The 18,017-nt window shown below is 43.5% G+C and overlaps 1 protein-coding gene across 1 annotated transcript; it reads right to left on the minus strand.

Annotated features, from left to right (window-relative positions):
• Window positions 1–7,652: 7,652 nt before the first annotated feature.
• Window positions 7,653–17,996, minus strand: LOC129840599 (FAST kinase domain-containing protein 2, mitochondrial-like). The gene is made up of 12 exons (XM_055908590.1): window positions 17,753–17,996; window positions 16,512–17,214; window positions 16,120–16,223; window positions 15,871–15,979; window positions 14,434–14,557; window positions 14,100–14,239; window positions 12,682–12,854; window positions 11,984–12,147; window positions 11,487–11,714; window positions 9,327–9,420; window positions 9,022–9,136; window positions 7,653–8,667 (listed from the first exon to the last, which is right to left on the minus strand). Exons 2-12 carry the CDS (start codon window positions 17,145–17,147, stop codon window positions 8,554–8,556), a joined length of 2,001 nt encoding a protein of 666 aa, XP_055764565.1. The 5' UTR covers window positions 17,148–17,214; window positions 17,753–17,996; the 3' UTR covers window positions 7,653–8,553.
• Window positions 17,997–18,017: the final 21 nt, after the last annotated feature.

Consider the following 18,017-nt stretch of genomic DNA (forward strand, 5'->3'; position numbering starts at 1 on the left):
AAGGAATGGAATTAAGAATATATAAATATTTGGGTGAGCAATGTCAGAGCAGAATAGACTAAGATACAGTATAATAGGATAGAATACAGTATATACATATGAGATGAGTAATGCAAAATATGTAAACATTATTAAAGAGATTAGTGTTCTATTATTAAAGTGGCCAGTGATTCCATGTCTATGATGGCTAACAGTATTCTTTTTTTTATTTTTATTTTTTATTTTTTATCCCCTTTTCTCCCCAATTTTCGTGGTATCCAATCGCTAGTAATTACTATCTTGTCTCATCGCTACAACTCCCGTACGGGCTCGGGAGAGACGAAGGTCGAAAGTCATGCGTCCTCCGAAGCACAACCCAACCAAGCCGCACTGCTTCTTTAACACAGCGCGCCTCCAACCCGGAAGCCAGCCGCACCAATGTGTCGGAGGAAACACCGTGCACCTGGCCCCCTTGGTTAGCACGCACTGCGCCCAGCCCGCCACAGGAGTCGCTGGAGCGCGATGAGACAAGGAAATCCCTACCGGCCAAACCCTCCCTTACCCAGACGACGCTAGCCCAATTGTGCGTCGCCCCACGGACCTCCCGGTCGCGGCCGGCTGCGACAGAGCCTGGGGGCGAACCCAGAGACTCTGGTGGCGCAGTTAGCACTGCGATGCAGTGCTCTAGACCACTGCGCCACCCGGGAGGCCCCCGCTAACAGTATTCTAACAATATTTAACTCTCTGATGGTGTCACGTTCCTGACCGGTTTTCTGTTATTTTGTATGTGTTTGACGGTCAGGGCGTGAGTTTGGGTGGGTAGTCTATGTTGTGTGTTTCTATGTTTGTTAAGGGTGACCTGATATGGCTCTCAATTAGAGGCAGGTGGTTTTCATTTCCTCTGATTGAGAGCCATATTAAGGTAGGTGTTTTCACACTGTTTGTTTGTGGGTGGTTGTCTCCTGTGTCTGTGTCTATGTAAGTTGCGCCACACGGGACTGTTTTCGGTTTGTTTGTTCGGTTTATGTAGTCTGTTCCTGTTTCATGCGTTCTTCGTGTCATAAGTTCTTATGTTCAGGTGCGTCTACGTCGTTTGTTGTTTTGTAGTTTGTTAAAGTGTTTTCGTGTTTTTTCGTCTTGAATTTAATAAATCATGTCATCTCAAGAAGCTGCATTTTGGTTCAAGCCTTGCTCCTCCTCAAATCCGTTACAGATGGCCTTGAGATAGAAGCTGTTTTTCAGTCTCTCGGTCCCACATGGCACTGACATCCCATGCTGGATGATAGCGGTGTGCCCGGTGATGCGTTGGGCAGACCCTACCACCCTCTCGAGAGCCCTGCGGTTGCGGGTGGTGCAGTTGCCGTACCAGGGGGTGATACAGCTCGACAAGATGCTCTCAATTGTGCATCTGTAAAAGTTTGTGAGGGTTTTAGGTGCCAAGTCAAATTTCTTCAGCCTTCTGAGGTTGAAGAGGGGCTGTTGCGCCTTCTTCACCACACTGTCTGTGTGGGTGGACCATTTCAGTTTGTCAGTGATGTGTACGACGAGAACTTGAAGCTTTCCACCTTCTCCACTGCAGTCCTGTTGATGTGGATAGGGGGGTGCTCCCTCTGCTGTTTCCTGAAGTCCACAATCAGCTCCTTTCTTTTGTTGACGTTGGGTGTGAGATCATTTTCCTGGCACCACACTCCCAAGACCTCACCTCCTCCCTGTTAAGCTGTCTCGTCATTGTTGGATATCAGGCCTACTACCGTTTGTGTCGTTTGCAAACTTGATGATTGAGTAGGAGATGTGCGTGGCCACGCAGTCATGGGTGAACAGGGAATACAGGAGGGGGCTGAGCACACATCCTTGTGAGACCCCAGTGTTGAGAATCAACAAAGTGGTGTTTTTTCCTGCCTTCACAGCCTGGGGGGGGGGGGGGGGGGGGGGCTCATCATGCAGTCCAGGACCCAGTTGCACAGGGCAGGGTTCAGACCCAGGGCCTCAAGCTTAATGATGATCTTGGAGGGTACTATGGTGTTGAATGCTGAGCTTCAGTCAATGAACAGCATTCTTACATAGGTATTCTTGTTGTCCAGATGGGATAGGGCAGTGTGCAGTGCGATGGCATCGTCTGTGGATCTATTGGGGCGGTAAGCAAATTGAAGTGGGTCTAGTGTGTCAGGTAAGGTAGAGGTGATATGATCCTTGACTAGTCTCTCAAATCACTTCATGATGGCAGAAGTGAGTGCTACGGGGTGATCGTCATTTAGTTCAGTTACCTTTGTTTTCTTGGGGAAGGAACAATGGTGAACATCTTAAAGCATGTGGGGACAGTAGACTGGGATAGGGAGAGATTGAATATGTCCGTAAACACTCTAGCCAGCTTGTCTGCACATGCTCTGAGGAAGCGGCTAGGGATGCCATCAGTTTGGGCCGGCAGCCTTGCGAGGGTTAACACACTGTTGTGGAAATTCTTACACAGGGACACTAAGTCAATTTTAAATTAATCATTGTTTATTGTCAGTGCACTGAAGAGGTTCCAACCAGCTCACTGCACCATACTAAACATGTTAACCAGGAGCTCTTCCTGGGCATACCCAGCAGTTGTCTTATATTCGGCTATACATAGACAAGTTATATTTGCATGATTTAGCAGAATTAATTAATCATTACCGTTTTGTTTCATAACATGTGACAGACCAATACCTCACGAGGCTTCTCCTCTCTAAGCTGAGACCTTGAAACAAAATGGAGTCATGATCAGATTTGCGGAAAGGAGGGGAGGGTGGGTCTTGAAGGCATCCCAGAAGTTGGAGTAGCAGTGGTTGAGTGTTTTAGCAGCGCGAGTACTAAAGTCAAGTCAATGTGCTGATAGAACTTCTGTAGCATTTTCTCAAATTTGCTTTATTAAAATCCCCAGCTACAATAAATGCGGCCTCAGGATATGTGGTTTCCAGTTTGCATAAAGTCCAGTGACGTTCTTTGAAGGACATTGCGGTATCGGCTTGAGGGGGGATATATACACAGCTGTGACTTTAACCAAAGAGAATTCTCTTGGGAGATAATACTGTCGGCATTTGATTGTGAGGTATTCTAGGTCGGGTGAACAAAAGGACTTGAGTTCTTGTATGTTATCACAATCACACCATGAGTCGTTAATAATGAAATATACACCCCCGCCCTTCTTCTTCCCGGAGAGATATTTATTCCCTGCGTGATGAACTGAGAACCCAACTGGCTGGACGGACTCAGACAGTATATCCCGAGAGAGCTATGTTTCCGTGAAACAGAGTATGTTACAATCCTTGATGTCTCCCTGGAAAGAAATCCTCACCCTGAGCTCGTCAACTTTATTATCCAGAGACTGAATTTCAGAAAGTAATATACTTGAAAGTTGGTCTAGAAGACCACGCCGAGTACCTCTCCTCCACCGGCTGTGTTTTGGATCAGCCTCTGGAATCAGTTCAATTGCCCTGGGGGATACGAACAAAGCATCCAATTCAGGAAAGTTGTAATGCTGGTGGTTCTGGTGAGTTACCGCCACTCTGATATCCAATAGTTCTTCCCGGCTGTGTGTAATAACACAACAAAAAATCTGGGCTAATTGTGTAAGAAATAACACAAAACACTAAATACTGAAAAGTCTCTTAAGAGCTAGAAGCACAGCAGCCCTCTGTCAGTGCCATTTTCATCAGTATTTTTACATAAGTATTCAGACCCTTTACTCAGTACTTTGTTAAAGCACCTTAGGCAGCGATTACAGCCTCGTGTCTTCTTGGGTATGATGCTTCAAGGTTGGCACACCTGCATTTGGAGAGTTTCTCCCATTCTTCTCTGCAGATCCTCTCAAGCACTGTCAGATTTGATGGGGAGCGTTGCTGCACAGCTATTTTCAGGTCTCTCCAGAGATGTTCGATCAAGTCCGGGATCTTGCTGGGCCACTCAAGGAGTCAGAGACTTGTCCCGAAGCCACTCCTGCATTGTCTTGGCTGTGTGCTTAGGGTCGTTGTCCTGTTGGAAGGTGAAGCTTCACCCCAGTCTGAGGTCCTGAGTGCTCTGGAGTAGGTTTTCATCAAGGATCTCTCTGTACTGTGCTCCGTTCATTCTCCCCTCTACTCTCCCAGTCCCTGCCGCTGAAAAACATCCCCACAGCATGATGCTGCCACCATGCTTCACCGTAGGGATGGTGGCAGGTTTCCTCCAGACGTGACACCTGACATTCAGGTCAAAGAGTTCAAACTTGGTTTCATCAGACCAGAAACAATTGTTTCTCATGGTCAGAGTTCTTTAGGTGCCTTTTGGCAAACTCAGAGTAGGCTATCATGTGCCTTTTACTGAGGTGTGGCTTCCATCTGGGCAAACTACCATAAAGGTCTGACTGGTGAAGCTCTGCAGAGATGGTTGTAATTCTGGAAGGTTCTCCCATCTCCACAGAGGAACTCTGGAGCTCTGTCAGAGTACAGAGTAACCATTGGATTCTTGGTCACCTACCTGACCAAGGCCCTTCTTCCCGATTGCTCAGTTTGGCCGGGCGGCCAGCTCTAGGAAGTCTTGGTGGTTCCAAACTTCTTCCATTTAAGAATGATGGAGGCCACTGTGTTCTTGGCGACCTTAAATGCTGCAGACATTTTTTGGTACCCTTCCCCAGATCTGTGCCTCGACACAATCCGGTCTCTGAGCTCTAATTTCGAAAAACCCATTTTCTCTGTCATTATGGGGTATTGTGTGTAGATTAATGAGGAAAATGTTTTATTTAATCCATTTTAGAGTAAGGCTGTAACGTAATTTCGGGGGGAAAAGTCAAGGGGTCTGAACACTTTCCCAATGCACTGTAGAGAATAGGGTATGATTTGGGACGCATTCTATACATCTCATCCATTTTTGTCAGCAAGTCTACATATGCACAATAGCAAATTAATAAAGGAAAATAGTAACCAGTTATGTGACAAACATTGTGAAAACCTTTGACAGTTTCTCCAATAAATTACACGCATTTTTAAAAACAGAAATTTTAGTAGATTCCTGTTTTTATTACATTTTATTTTAGTTACAGGCATGAATATAGACCACTTAGTTATCACATCATTTCCCAACTCTACTAAATGACATGCCAATAATTTGAACAGTTTCACTCTTGGTAAGGCCACCAATTCATCACATCAGTATTGTTCTCAAGTGCAAACATATTCTATATGACTAGTGCCCTGGTTTGTTTATCATGTCACATGACCTGGATTTTGACCGTTATTTTAAGCCTTTTTCAAAAATGAGAATTAGACCAAAAATGTATTTTAGAATAACGTAAAAAAACGTGGAAAAGGTTAAGGGGTCTGAATACACTGTACGTATATATGCACAGCACCAGTCAAAAGTTTGGGCACACCTACTCATTCATAAAAATAAAATAAATAAATAAATAAAAACAATTTTCTACATTGTACAATAATAGTGAATATTTCAAAACTATGAAATAACACATATGGAATCATGTACTAACCCCAATGTTAAATAAATAATTTTAGTTTCGTCAAAGTAACCACCCTTCGCCTTGATGACAGCTGTGCACACTATTGGCATTCTTTCAACAATCTTTATGACATAGTCACCTGGAATGCATTTCAATTAACAGGTGTGCCTTGTTAAAAGTTATTTTGTGGAATTTCTTTCCTTCTTAATGCATTTGAGCCAATCAGTTGTGTTGTGACAAGGTAAGGGTGGTATACAGAAGATAGCCCTATTTGGTACATACCACCCTGCATACCACTGCTGGCTTGCTTCTGAAGCTAAGCAGGGTTGGTCCTGGTCAGTCCCTGGATGGGAGACCAGATGCTGCTGGAAGTGGTGTTGGAGGGCCAGTAGGAGGCACTCTTTCCTCTGGTCTAAACAATATCCCAATGCCCCAGGGCAGTGATTGGGGACACTGTCCTGTATAGGGTGCCGTCTTTCGGATTGGACGTTAAACGGGTGTCCTGACTCTCTGAGGTCATTAAAGATCCCATGGCACTTATCGCAAGAGTAGGGGTGTTAACCCCGGTGTCCTGGCTAAATTCCCAATCTGGCCCTCAAACCATCATGGTCACCTAATAATCCCCAGTTTACAATTGGCTCATTCATCCCCCTCCTCTCCCCTGTAACTATTCCCCAGGTCGTTGCTGCAAATGAGAACGTGTTCTCAGTCAACTTACCTGGTAAAATAACGGTAAAATAAATAAAATAAAATTGGTAGAAGACCAAATCCATATTACGGCAAGAACAGCTCAAATAAGCAAAGAGAAACGACAGTCCTTCATTACTTTAAGACATGAAGGTCAGTCAATACGGAAAATGTCAAGTACTTTGAAAGTTTCTTCAAGTGTAGTCGCAAAAACCATCAAGTGCTATGATGAAACTGGCTCTCATGAGGACCGCCACAGGAAAGAAAGACCCAGAGTTACCTCTGCTGCAGAGTTCATTGGAGTTAACTGCACTTCACATTGCAGCCCAACTAAATGCTTCACAGAGTTCAAGCAACAGACACATCTCAACATTAACTATTCCAAGGAGACTGAGTGAATCAGGCCTTCATGGTTGAATTGTTACAAAGAATCCACTACTAAAAGACACCAATTAGAAGAGACTTGGTTGGGCCAAGAAACACAAGCAATGAACATTAGACTGGTGGAAATCTGTCCTTTTGTCTGATGAGTTCAAATTTGAGATTTTTGGGTTGCAACTGCCGTGTCTTTGTGAGACGCAGAGTAGGTGAACGGATGATCTCTGCATGTATGGTTCCCACCATGAAGATTGGAGACGGTGTGATGGTGCTTTGCTGGTGACAAGGTCTGTGATTTATTTAGAATTCAAGGCATACTTAACCTGCATGGCTACCACAGCATTCTGCAGCGATACACCATCCCATCTGGTTTTCCATTGGAAAAACAAATGATAGTTCCTCTAACAGGACAATGACCCAAAACACACCTCCAGGATGTTTAAGGGCCATTTGACCAAGAAGGAAAGTGACCGAGTGCTGCATAAGATGATCTGGCCTCCACAATCCAATTGAGATTGCTTGGGATGAGTTGAGCCGCATAGTGAAGGAAAAACAGCCAACAATTACTCAGCATATGTGGGAACTCCTTCAAGACTGTTGGAAAAGCATTCCTCATGAAGCTGGTTGAGAGAATGCCAAGAGTGTTCAAAGCTGTCATCAAGCCTAAGGGTGACTACTTTGAAGAATCTAAAATATATTTTGATTTGTTTAACACTTTTTTTGGTTACTACATGATTCCATGTGTTATTTCATAGTTTATGACTTCACTATTATTCTACAATGTAGAAAACAGTAAAAATAAAGAAAAACCCTTGAATTAGTAGGCGTGTCCCACTCAAAACACAGGGGGATGTGTGTTTCTGATATACACACAGACATGAAAACAACTTACACACACACACCCTCTGTGTTAGCATCGGTTTTTGATACTATCACTCAGCGTGATATCTGCCCAGCAATTATGCGTGTCAGTTAACACTGTGACGCTGTAATGGAGGTGACATGTAGGTTTGAACAGCTGTATGCGGTGCAGTAGCATTTTTTTTGGTTACTACATGATTCCATATGTGTTATTTCATAGTTTTGATGTCTTCGCTAATATTCCACAATGTAAAAAAGAAGGCTGAAATGAGTAGGTGTCCAAACTTTTGACTGGTACTGTGTATAGTGGATGACTGTTTCTATCATTTTATTTTCAGCATAAGTGACAGTCATGATTATAAACCCTTTCTTTGTTATAACATCAGTTCCCATAACCACCTCTCCTCAACACATTTCAATGACATGGCATCAATCTGAACAATTTCAGGCCCAATCCCAAATCAACCACTAGACACTCACCCTATGCACGTGAGATGTAAGAGGATTTAACGGGTATAAGCAATTCATTCCAACTGGCCCTCTGGTAGGCTAGGTTGAAGTTTCACCATATTGCTTAAACCCATCAAATCATATCCGATCTCCACAAGTGCACAGGGTGTAGGGTCCATTTAGGATTGGGCCTCACTTTGGGCAAGGCCACAGAGTCATCTCAAGTGACGTATTCTAAATGAGACACACAAACCCAGAAGAAACATGGCTCTGTCTCAATAGTCGACAGTAGCTTCTTCTCCTCGTCTCCTTTCCTTCCTCTGGTCAGGCTGGTCAGTTCCCTCAGTGCAGATGAAGGAGAGGAGGCGTAGACTATTTAGGAATAACCCATGAGAGGTAATAAGATGCTTAAAGTTATGTTACTTAACTTTAAGTTACTTCAACAGGATTGAACTTACTTAAACATAAACATTGACGCTCCGACACAGATTCCTTCAAAAATATGAGGAGCAATGACACAGATGGGAGTTTGTTCCCATTTACTTTCTAGTTAAATAGTGAGACATCACGCAGAGAACTGTATAGTCCAGACACTCAGAGATATTTTCGATAACAGTCTTCATGTAGTCAATTCAGTATACCAGCAGTTCCTGTGCAACGAATGACAGGACCAGACCGTGACCAGACTGACCACAGAACCAGGTCGGGGTTCTCTTGACTGAATGTCCCCGCTCTCTCCATGTCCGTCAGTCTGTCATCTGTTCGACGTTAGCAGGTCTCTCCTGTTCTGGAAAGATCCGTGTTTTGAGGAGCTCTGTTCTCTCCTCTTCGGACAGATTGTCCAGCTCGTGCTCCAACACCTAGGAATGGAGAGGAGGGACGGGAAATAACGTACTTAGAAATGAGGGATGGGTAAAAGTGGGGATACCTAGTAGGGGGTCTTGAAGTCGAGTCAAGTTCAAGATGGGCTCTGCAACATTTGTCTTATTTTAGTGTATTACAATGTCTCTCAAATACACAAAGTTAAGACTCATAAATAACAATGCTAAACATGGCTCACATTTCACCTTATCAAAATAGGATGGTACAGAGTTCAAGTTCATCATCTCAGAAGGAAATGTGTTTGTTAACAAAGAGAGACAGTTAAGACACAATCACATTAGCGAGAGCTTAAAACAAGAGCCTAGGCTACGACATTGGGGTGCAAGACTCACCACGACTGGGGTGTATCCTAGGACCGTCAAATGACGCATCTTGATAGCCAGGTTGCCACGGGGATGGGAGGTACCATAACAGAAAGAGGACGGGGGTGCGCAGAACACTGCAATTCTACATCAGGAGGAGAGAATACAAGACTAGTTTGATCCTAATTTGGATAACATTGATGTGACTGAAACAGTAATTGAATGAGTCTGAATGGGAGAGACCACACCCTAAGCTCTAATTCAGATGAACTGAATCATATAATCCTGTAAATTTAACAGATAGTAATTGTTTTTCCACCACATTAGTTAGTAACCTTTGACTGTGCTCAGGTGGAGGAGACTCGCCCTCAGATGGTGCCCTCCATCCTGTGGCTTCTTGTAGAGGTTTGGGTTGGGTTATCACACCATCTGTAATACAACCCAGACACAACTCGTAATATGACATCCTTTTATCAACAGAGACAAGAACTCGCTAAAATAAAGCACAAGCACTATTGAGCATTGGTGAAGAAATAATTGGGACACACATCTTATGCTGACAAGTTCAAATACATTACCTAACTCAACACATACGTAAAAGCTGCACGACTGTCTTGTCCCACATAATAAATACACAACATAATGACCCCAAACAGTGAGGTAGCCAGGTCCCAGATCTGTTTGTGCTGTACAGCCAACTTCTATGGTCATTGTAATGCCAAACAACCATACGAGTTAGCTATCCAGCGTTTCCCAAACCCGGTCCTGACCCACACCCCCAGGTGCACGTTTTAGTTTATGCCCTAGCACTACACAGCTGATTCCAATAATCAAAGTGTGATGAGTTTATTTGAATCAGCTGTGTAGTGCTAGGGAAAAAACCAAAGCATGCACCCAGGGGGGGTCCCAGGACCAAGTTTGGGAAACCATGAGCTATACAACACAAACAGATCTGGGACCAGGCAATGTTCCGCCTAAGCTCTAAGCTCGGACAGAAGAAATAGCAGCCCACGCAGAAAAGCACGAGATTTACATTTCTTTCCCCTTAATGAACACTATCAACGTTTCGCTCTACTGTAGGAATTGTGCTCGAATCAACATAATATTTTCTAATCAAATCTAATTGAATTTGTCACATGCGCCAAATACAACAGATGTAGACCTTACTGTGAAATGCTTACTTACAAGCCCTTAACCAACAATGCAGTTCAAGAAATAGAGTTAAGAAAATATTTACAAAATAAAATGTAGTCAAAAATAAAATAAAAAGTAACACAAAATAACAATAACGAGGCTATATACGGGGGTACCGAGTCAATGTGCAGGGGTACAGTTTAGTTGAGGTAATTTGTACATGTAGGTTGGGTAAAATGACTATTCATAGATAATAAACGGGGGGCAATGTAAGTAGTCCAGGTGGCCATTTGATTAATTGTTCAGCAGTCTTATGGCTTGGGGGGGGGGGGGGGGGGTAGAAGCAATATTAGCCACTTCAATGTAACATACCGAAACAAAATGAACTATGCAAGACTTAGTTTTGCTTCGAACTGTGCAAGAGATTTTCTTGTAGGCAAAGCACATTGGAGTAGGATTCTATTTCATTGACAGCCACGACTCAGGCCCGTACTCTACACAGACTGGTGCGCCATAACCAATCAGAGCTGCAGTCGGCCTATATGCAAATAGCCATTGTCATATATGGATCTGTGCCATTCACTTTGAACTGGACTGTGTTTACAGCATGAGCGTTAGCGAGTAGATGCGCTTGTTTTGAGATCAAAGCGAGAGTTGCATGTAGCCACCTGTGCACATTTGTTCATATTCTTTGCTAGTTAGTGAGTTATTAGCCCAGTTATAGCTAATTTCTCGGCAACAAATGGGGAAGTTGTTGCTTCCTACAAGAGCACAAAATGTGTGCATTTCTAGCCATCTTTGAAAAGCGAGTTAGGTAAAGAGTTTTTTTTGTCTTAAAGGGACAGTGTTGTAGCCAATAGGCAAAGGGTAGCATCATTGTCTGTAATAATGGTATAGGAATAATAATGCATTTTATTTTAAAAAGTGGTTTCTTGCACCAAACAACAACATTCAGTCACCTTGTCTGAAGGACAAGTGGATAAACAGGTTAATGTCAAGCCCTGCATGTTTTTTCCCCAAAAGGCTCATGGAATGTAGGCCTACATTGAACACCACACATTGGCTGCTACTGTAGGCTGAATGATAGAACAGCTATTTCCATATTAAAACGTTTTGGGATGCATTTTTCTCCATTGTTTTTGGCCACTCTGATAGGCCTACATTACGATCAAATAGCCATAGTAGTCTACTTGGCCACTTAAAAAACTAACTTAAAGCAGGTACAGCCTCAGTAAAGGCGTGCCGAAGGTTACACAGAATTTTCACAACGTTCAAGTTTGCACTCAGCAGAACTGAAATTTGCTCACTGCCTAAAATTTTTTGAGGGAACATTGGGACCAAGCTAGTGAGGTCCTATTTACCTATGAAGTATAGGTCTTCAACCATCACACCCTCCTGTAGCAGCCCTTCCTGGGCGATGCTCTGCAGGGTCATAGACAGCCCTGGGTTAATGGACAGGTCGTTAGGGGCTGGAGAGCCCAGAGCCTCGGGAGGGACGGTCAGGGGCTTAGGGAGAGAAGGTCGGTCCAGCCTGAGACACAGGTCCACCATCTGCAGCTTTTTTTCCATCACCTTCTGCAGCCGACCACCTGTATGGACATGGAGGACAAGGGGTCAGCTGGTTGGATAGGTTTAAGTAAGATGGTAATCGCATCCTCTTGCCTTCTTATTGGCTGGGTAGAAATATTGCTTGCACCCATTTCACTTCCTACAGGAGCATCTAATGGGTAGGGGCTAGCAGTTCGATTTGGAATTCAGCATATCTGTATTATAATAATGATGTATAAGTGTTTTATTCCAAAATCAAATGATTTGAAAAATCGAATCAGTATCTTTATTTAGGCTGACAGTGTCTGACCTCTGGCACTGATCTCCTTCAGTGTCTCCTGCTGCAGCAGCTGTTCCAGTGGGGCGGCGGGAAAGTGGCCCAGCAGACACAGGCAGTAGACCACCTTCAGCAGCTCGGAGGCAGCCATCTTGGGAAGGTAGGACACCACCACGTGGGTCATGCCCTCCAGGAACCTATGGCCAGGGAGAAACCAGTTAGGTAAAGAGAAACATATAGAGTTAGGTTGCATTCAGCGGGATATGGTGGTAATCTGTATTATGTGACTCTTCTGTGGCTGCTTTGAATATTGATTGACAACCCATCTCCATTTACAAATACAGCTGTAGCTGTGCACACTGCAAAAGTGCTATATAGCAGGGAGCAGAGATTACTGTAGGTTCCTTCAAAATGTAATGCGGTAACTACTGATCTGTAAGTAAATGAATAAGTGAGAGACCCTACTGCTTCAACTTGCACCAACCTCGACGAATCAGTAAATACTGTAACTTAAGGTTTGGGAGAATGGAAGCATGCATTTAAGGTATTCAAACAGGGTCTAGGCCTCTAAGTTCAGTTAGCCATTCTTTAACTTCGCATATTAAGGTAATGCAATGCAGAGAAGGGGGGGAGGGGGAGAGGGTATGGCAAGTTAGAGACCATAGAAATAAAAATGTCAACAATGTCATTCTATTTCTATGGTACATTATATTTCTATGGTGGAGACTCACGGCTCTCTGTAGCCCTGTAGGTTGTGGTTTAGGGACGAGTAGGTCTTCAGAACACTGAGGACGTCATTGAGCCCCAGGGCGTCCGGGTTCTTAGTCACTCTCTCTGCGAAGGCGTCCAACATGGCCGTGGGGCAGAACGCTAGATCCGCAAACGCAGACAGGAAGAGAATCAACTGGAACCGACAGAACACGTTAGAGGAGAGGAGTAAAGTTCCGATTTCAAACACAGGCTCTTATGGATCAATATCACCACTGAACAGTATGCTAGGTGCTAGATCAAAGGCCGGTTTATCAGAAACAGTGCACCCATGCTGCATAAATCTATGTGACTGTATTAGGGTTGGGCGATGTCAATCTATTCCCCATCGTGATTATGCACTCATAAAACATTGTGCTATACGATGGTATCACCCCCTACTGGCCAACCACCTGCATAATTATAAACTGATTCGCATTTTTCCTATTCCATATTAGACCTAGGCTACTATGCGTTTAAGGTAGGTTGCACATAGCTAGAATAATATGAAAATAGGCCTATGCCACTTAGGCTACACATTGTTCTCTTTCACAAGCTTTCCTCAGCTTTCTTTAGATTTCTAACTACATTTTCCAATCTTGGTATTTTTGGCACAATTTCACTTCTTGTGGCCCGAAATATAATTTGGCATTCAAAATAAAGTTGTGATTGAGAATAGCACAGACTACGACTTAAATAATTGTTCACATTTAAAAAGAAGAAACTTTAGGACAAACACGTTATTAGAATATTTGGGAAAAACTTTTCATAACTTTAATTGGTCTTAGTGCTTTTATGATATTTCATTTAGTAGGATTGGACTTGACAGTTTGGTTCACAATGGGAAGAAGGGATTTTTTCTCTCCTAACGTTGCATGTATGCATTATTTCTGTTATATAATGCTTTGATCAACTAGGTTTTGTTCAAATTTCTCATTAAATGTTTACATCTTGCTATTGTTTGTTCGCTCTCATTATTACCGTAGGCCTACCATATTTGTAGGTTATTCAAAAACAACTAACAACTTTCTGAGATGATCTAACAGAGTTGAAGGCTAATTTTTTTGATCATGAAATAGAGCAGCTGGAGAATTCATTGTCGAGAGAAAAAAATGTGAACATATTTTCTGAAAGAACATTTTGCGCCGCTTTGGTGAAACTTAGCAATATCCATCGTCCTCGTGCATTCGGTAAATATAACATGAATTGAAATAGGCTACAGCAAATAAGAATATAGGCAATATTACTCTAAATAATGTGGCTAAGGGGGTAAGCAGTATAGTATTAGTATATATAGTGTAGTATGGTAAATTATAGTATACATTAGTATGGTAAATTATAGCATAGTATACAGTAGTATGGTATATTATAGTGTACAGTAGTATGGTATAGTATAGGTCACCTGTTTGTTGTTCCACATGGCGATGCTGGAGGCCACGTAGTCAGAGATGGCGGTGAACAGGGCCACGTCTCTGGAGTGCAGCTCCTTATAGGCCCTCAGCACATTCACCAGGCGGTGGAAGGGGACGCCGTGGACGTGCTCTGTGATGCAGGAGGGAGGAAGGAAAGAGTACAGTAATCTATCACATATAAAACAGTTGCACCATTAGTTGAGAATGATGAGCCGACACTGATAAAATAACTGATCCTGTGAAACAAACACATGAAGCAGAGTACAGTGGCTTACGTCCACTGGTTTCCGGTCAGTCAAGTCTGGCATATAGGATGTGTCTCACCTGCAATCTTTTTGCTGCAGACGGCCAACAGTGGCTTGGAACAGAAGCCCATAGAGGCCAGAGTAGTGATCATATACTGGGAGTTCGGAAGAGTGAACTGGTTTGCCAATGACAGGGCCTTTCTCTGGATGGAGGGACGGCAAGAGAAACATTGTTATTACTGGTCAGGGACCATATTCACAATCTCAGAGTAAGGCTGCTGATCTAGGAGTTTTAGGGCTGAACCCATTTCGTCGACCTACTATTTTTTTTTAGTCGGGCAGTTGCACAATTTATAAAATAAATGCTGCAGTAGCTGTTTTCAAAGTATTTCCGCCATTTTGTTTAATAGCTGGTAAATGAATCGCACCAAGTCTAAGAACTACGAATCCTATATAGCCTATTTCACCTCTCGCTGCAACACTGCCTGGCTGGGCTGTGCGCACTTGAAGAGCTGAGCGAAAGATTCATTTTTAGAAGAGCTGCGCACAGGCATAAAAGTCTACTGAAGTGAGACTTTGTCCTTGTGTTTCTTGGCTAGTTACATTGTTTTATTCACATGCTAGGTTGTTTTTCCAATGTTTGAGTTTCAACTGCTGAGGAAGAGAAGACAATTCTTCTACTATTCATGCACAATCTCACAGCAGGCACAAACATGTCTGGAGTCGCACCACCGACGTAACACCGTGAAAATGTTTGTCTCAGCTGTGATATCTTGGTTAAAAGAATCAGATCACAAAATGTTTAATTAATAATTAATTTAATACAACATTACGTCTTACTAGTAATACGTGCATTGTTTTAGAAACATTACAAAGCACGCTCATCCATTTTTTGTGTTTTGTTGGTGTAATTTTAGCAGAAAAAATATATTTTGTCTGGTAAAAAAAGTCAGTGCTTGATATTTTTTTAAATATCTACCCGCCACAGTGGCTTGTCTCCTGGTAGCGCCTCCATGCTCTGGACACTACGCTGACAGACACAGCGAACCTTGCCACAGCTCACATTGATGTGCCATCCTGGATGAGCTGCACTACCTGAGCCACTTGTGTGGGTTGTAGACTCCGTCTCATGCTACCACTAGAGTGAAAGCACCGCCAGCATTCAAAAGTGACCAAAACATCAGCCAGGAAGCATAGGAACTGAGAAGTGGTCTGTGGTCACCACCTGCAGAAACACTCCTTCATTGGGGGTGTCTTGCTAATTGCCTATAATTTCCACCTTTTGTCTATTCCATTTGCACAACAGCATGTGAAATTTATTGTCAATCAGTGTTGCTTCCTAAGTGGACAGTTTGATTTCACAGAAGTGTGATTGACTTGGAGTTACATTGTGTTGTTTAAGTGTTCCCTTTATTTTTTTGAGCAGTGCATATAGTTTGCCACAAGGTACCACAGGGTACAAGGCTCGCTAAACTGTGATTTAACTCAATGGCTCAACGGATGAGCCCTAACACACCTCCAGTTTTTTCTTGATGTCCACCGGGGTATCCCGGCCCATGTGGCGCATCAAGGTCTGCAGGGACATGACGTTCTGGATGCTCGGCAGTAGAGCCTCGATCATTAGCCTAGAAAACAATACACACACGGTCATACACTGTACTGTACTAGAGAAATACACTGGACCTGGGGGAGTTAAATAGGAAAAGGCACTAGTCATTTTTGAAGAATTACTGCCGCTGTTAAAACAGATGTCACTGGAACCCACCTGACTCCCTCCTTCAGTGCGTCCCCATTGGGGCTGCTCTCCAGGTGCTCCAGACAGGAAGCCAGCACTGACAGGGACTTCTCATCAAACTCATTGAGGTTCTCCTGTGGGGACAAAGCATGGCATTACACCATCATATAGGAAAGCTGCCCAGTGTGCATTTTTAAATATTGAGAGAGAGTTACAGCGCTACTCTTGGTGGGTGCCAGTCTGTGACTGACAGGCTGGCAACCGGGCTAAGTCAGGACTCCAAAATAAATATAAAAATGTAAAAAATGAATTCCGCCAGACAGATGATAAACACTTGCATGCTGAACAGCGCTAACATGACTCAAGTATCTGATTGGTGGCCTGGCTTGTAACACACTAACAACCTGTCTCCGATTGGTTACCTGGCAGACTCGGAGGAGGGTCTGGACCACGCGGCTGCGCTGCGACACGCCCAGCTTGACTGTGGCCAGCAGGCTGTAGGCTAGGTCCTCGCTGCGCATGTGCCGCGCGTCCTGCATGGTCCTCTGGAGGAGCTCCTCGAAGCCAGCGTGCTCGAACATAATGCGCAGTTCGTAGCGTCGCTGCTCCTCCGACATCTTCTTGGTGGACTCCCAGCAGCGCGTCAGGCAGTTGCTCACCCGCCGGTGTGTGGCTGTGTACTGGCCGGCCAAGTCGAGCACATCCGAGGGGGAACCGCACTCCCTCAGCTGGTCATAAAACGGCACCCTTTTGGCTGGCTGGTCAGGGGATGTCCGACTTTGTGAAGGCCAGGTTTCAGAGCTCTGAGTCTGTATGGAGTTGCCTTGCTTTCTTTCCACCACGTCCTGCCCATATGTTTTACCCTGAGAGTAATACCTCACGTTGTATATAGTTAGTCCAGCCAACGGTCTATGACTTGGTCCTGTGCTCCAGATAGGAGACAGTCCTCTGTCAAAGCTCTCTATCATCATCTGAGGGCCACGGTGTTGCCATGGACGTCGGTGGTTGCATATCCGCAGGGCCCACCTGAGCAGCACCTCTGCTGTAAGGGCTGTCATTGTGTTGTTTTGTTGCACAGATACCAGTCCACTGGGTAGTGGTTTAAAAATGCAATATGGAAGATATCTGAAATTATATAACACGATACATACAGTCAATGAGTGTTTCGTACAGCAACACCTTTGAGTCATCAAAGTATCCTCTTGAACAGCTAACGTTAACGTTACTAGAACAAAAGGGAAAGCCAAATAACACAGCGTGGAATTGCACATGTGACATTACTAAGTCATTCACCTTAGATAAGTTTAACACTGTGCTTAGTCTTTCCTTAGCTAAATAGACTGATACTCGAGTCAACTCTGCATCTAAACGCGTGTCTCCACTATCTGAAAACAATAAAATGTTGTTTGTAAGACAATCATTACTTCCCATTGTGAAAATTGCAATGTGATGTAAATTGGTCACAAGGCCAACAAGCGCATGATGCTAGGGGACACTAGCTAGCTAACGTCGCGTCAAACATTAGCCAGCTAACTATAGTATCGTCAGCCAACTCGCTAAATGACAAGTTGCGCTAGCTAACTCACTCACGTTAGAATTTCCATACATTAAACATACATAACGACATGTCATCATATTTGAATATAAACGAATTTACCCTGACCTTATCTATGTTGTCCAATCCATTTCACATGCCAGTTGTCTGTGTGTGCAGCCATAATGGGTCCTTCGTCATCCATTACAAAACGACGTTACATCATGTTAAGTTTTAGTTCTTTGATATTTTAAATATTTTTATCCATAATTTGTTTGGAATATTATAGTGAATATGTATTGAATTTTCATATCATATTTAATTACACAATTCAAAAAATATTCAGCTAAACGTAGCGACTTTCGTATAAATCTGTTTCCTAACGGACACAGTT

The sequence above is a fragment of the Salvelinus fontinalis genome, chromosome 41, assembly GCF_029448725.1.
Source record: "Salvelinus fontinalis isolate EN_2023a chromosome 41, ASM2944872v1, whole genome shotgun sequence".
In the NCBI taxonomy this organism is placed as follows: domain Eukaryota; kingdom Metazoa; phylum Chordata; class Actinopteri; order Salmoniformes; family Salmonidae; genus Salvelinus; species Salvelinus fontinalis.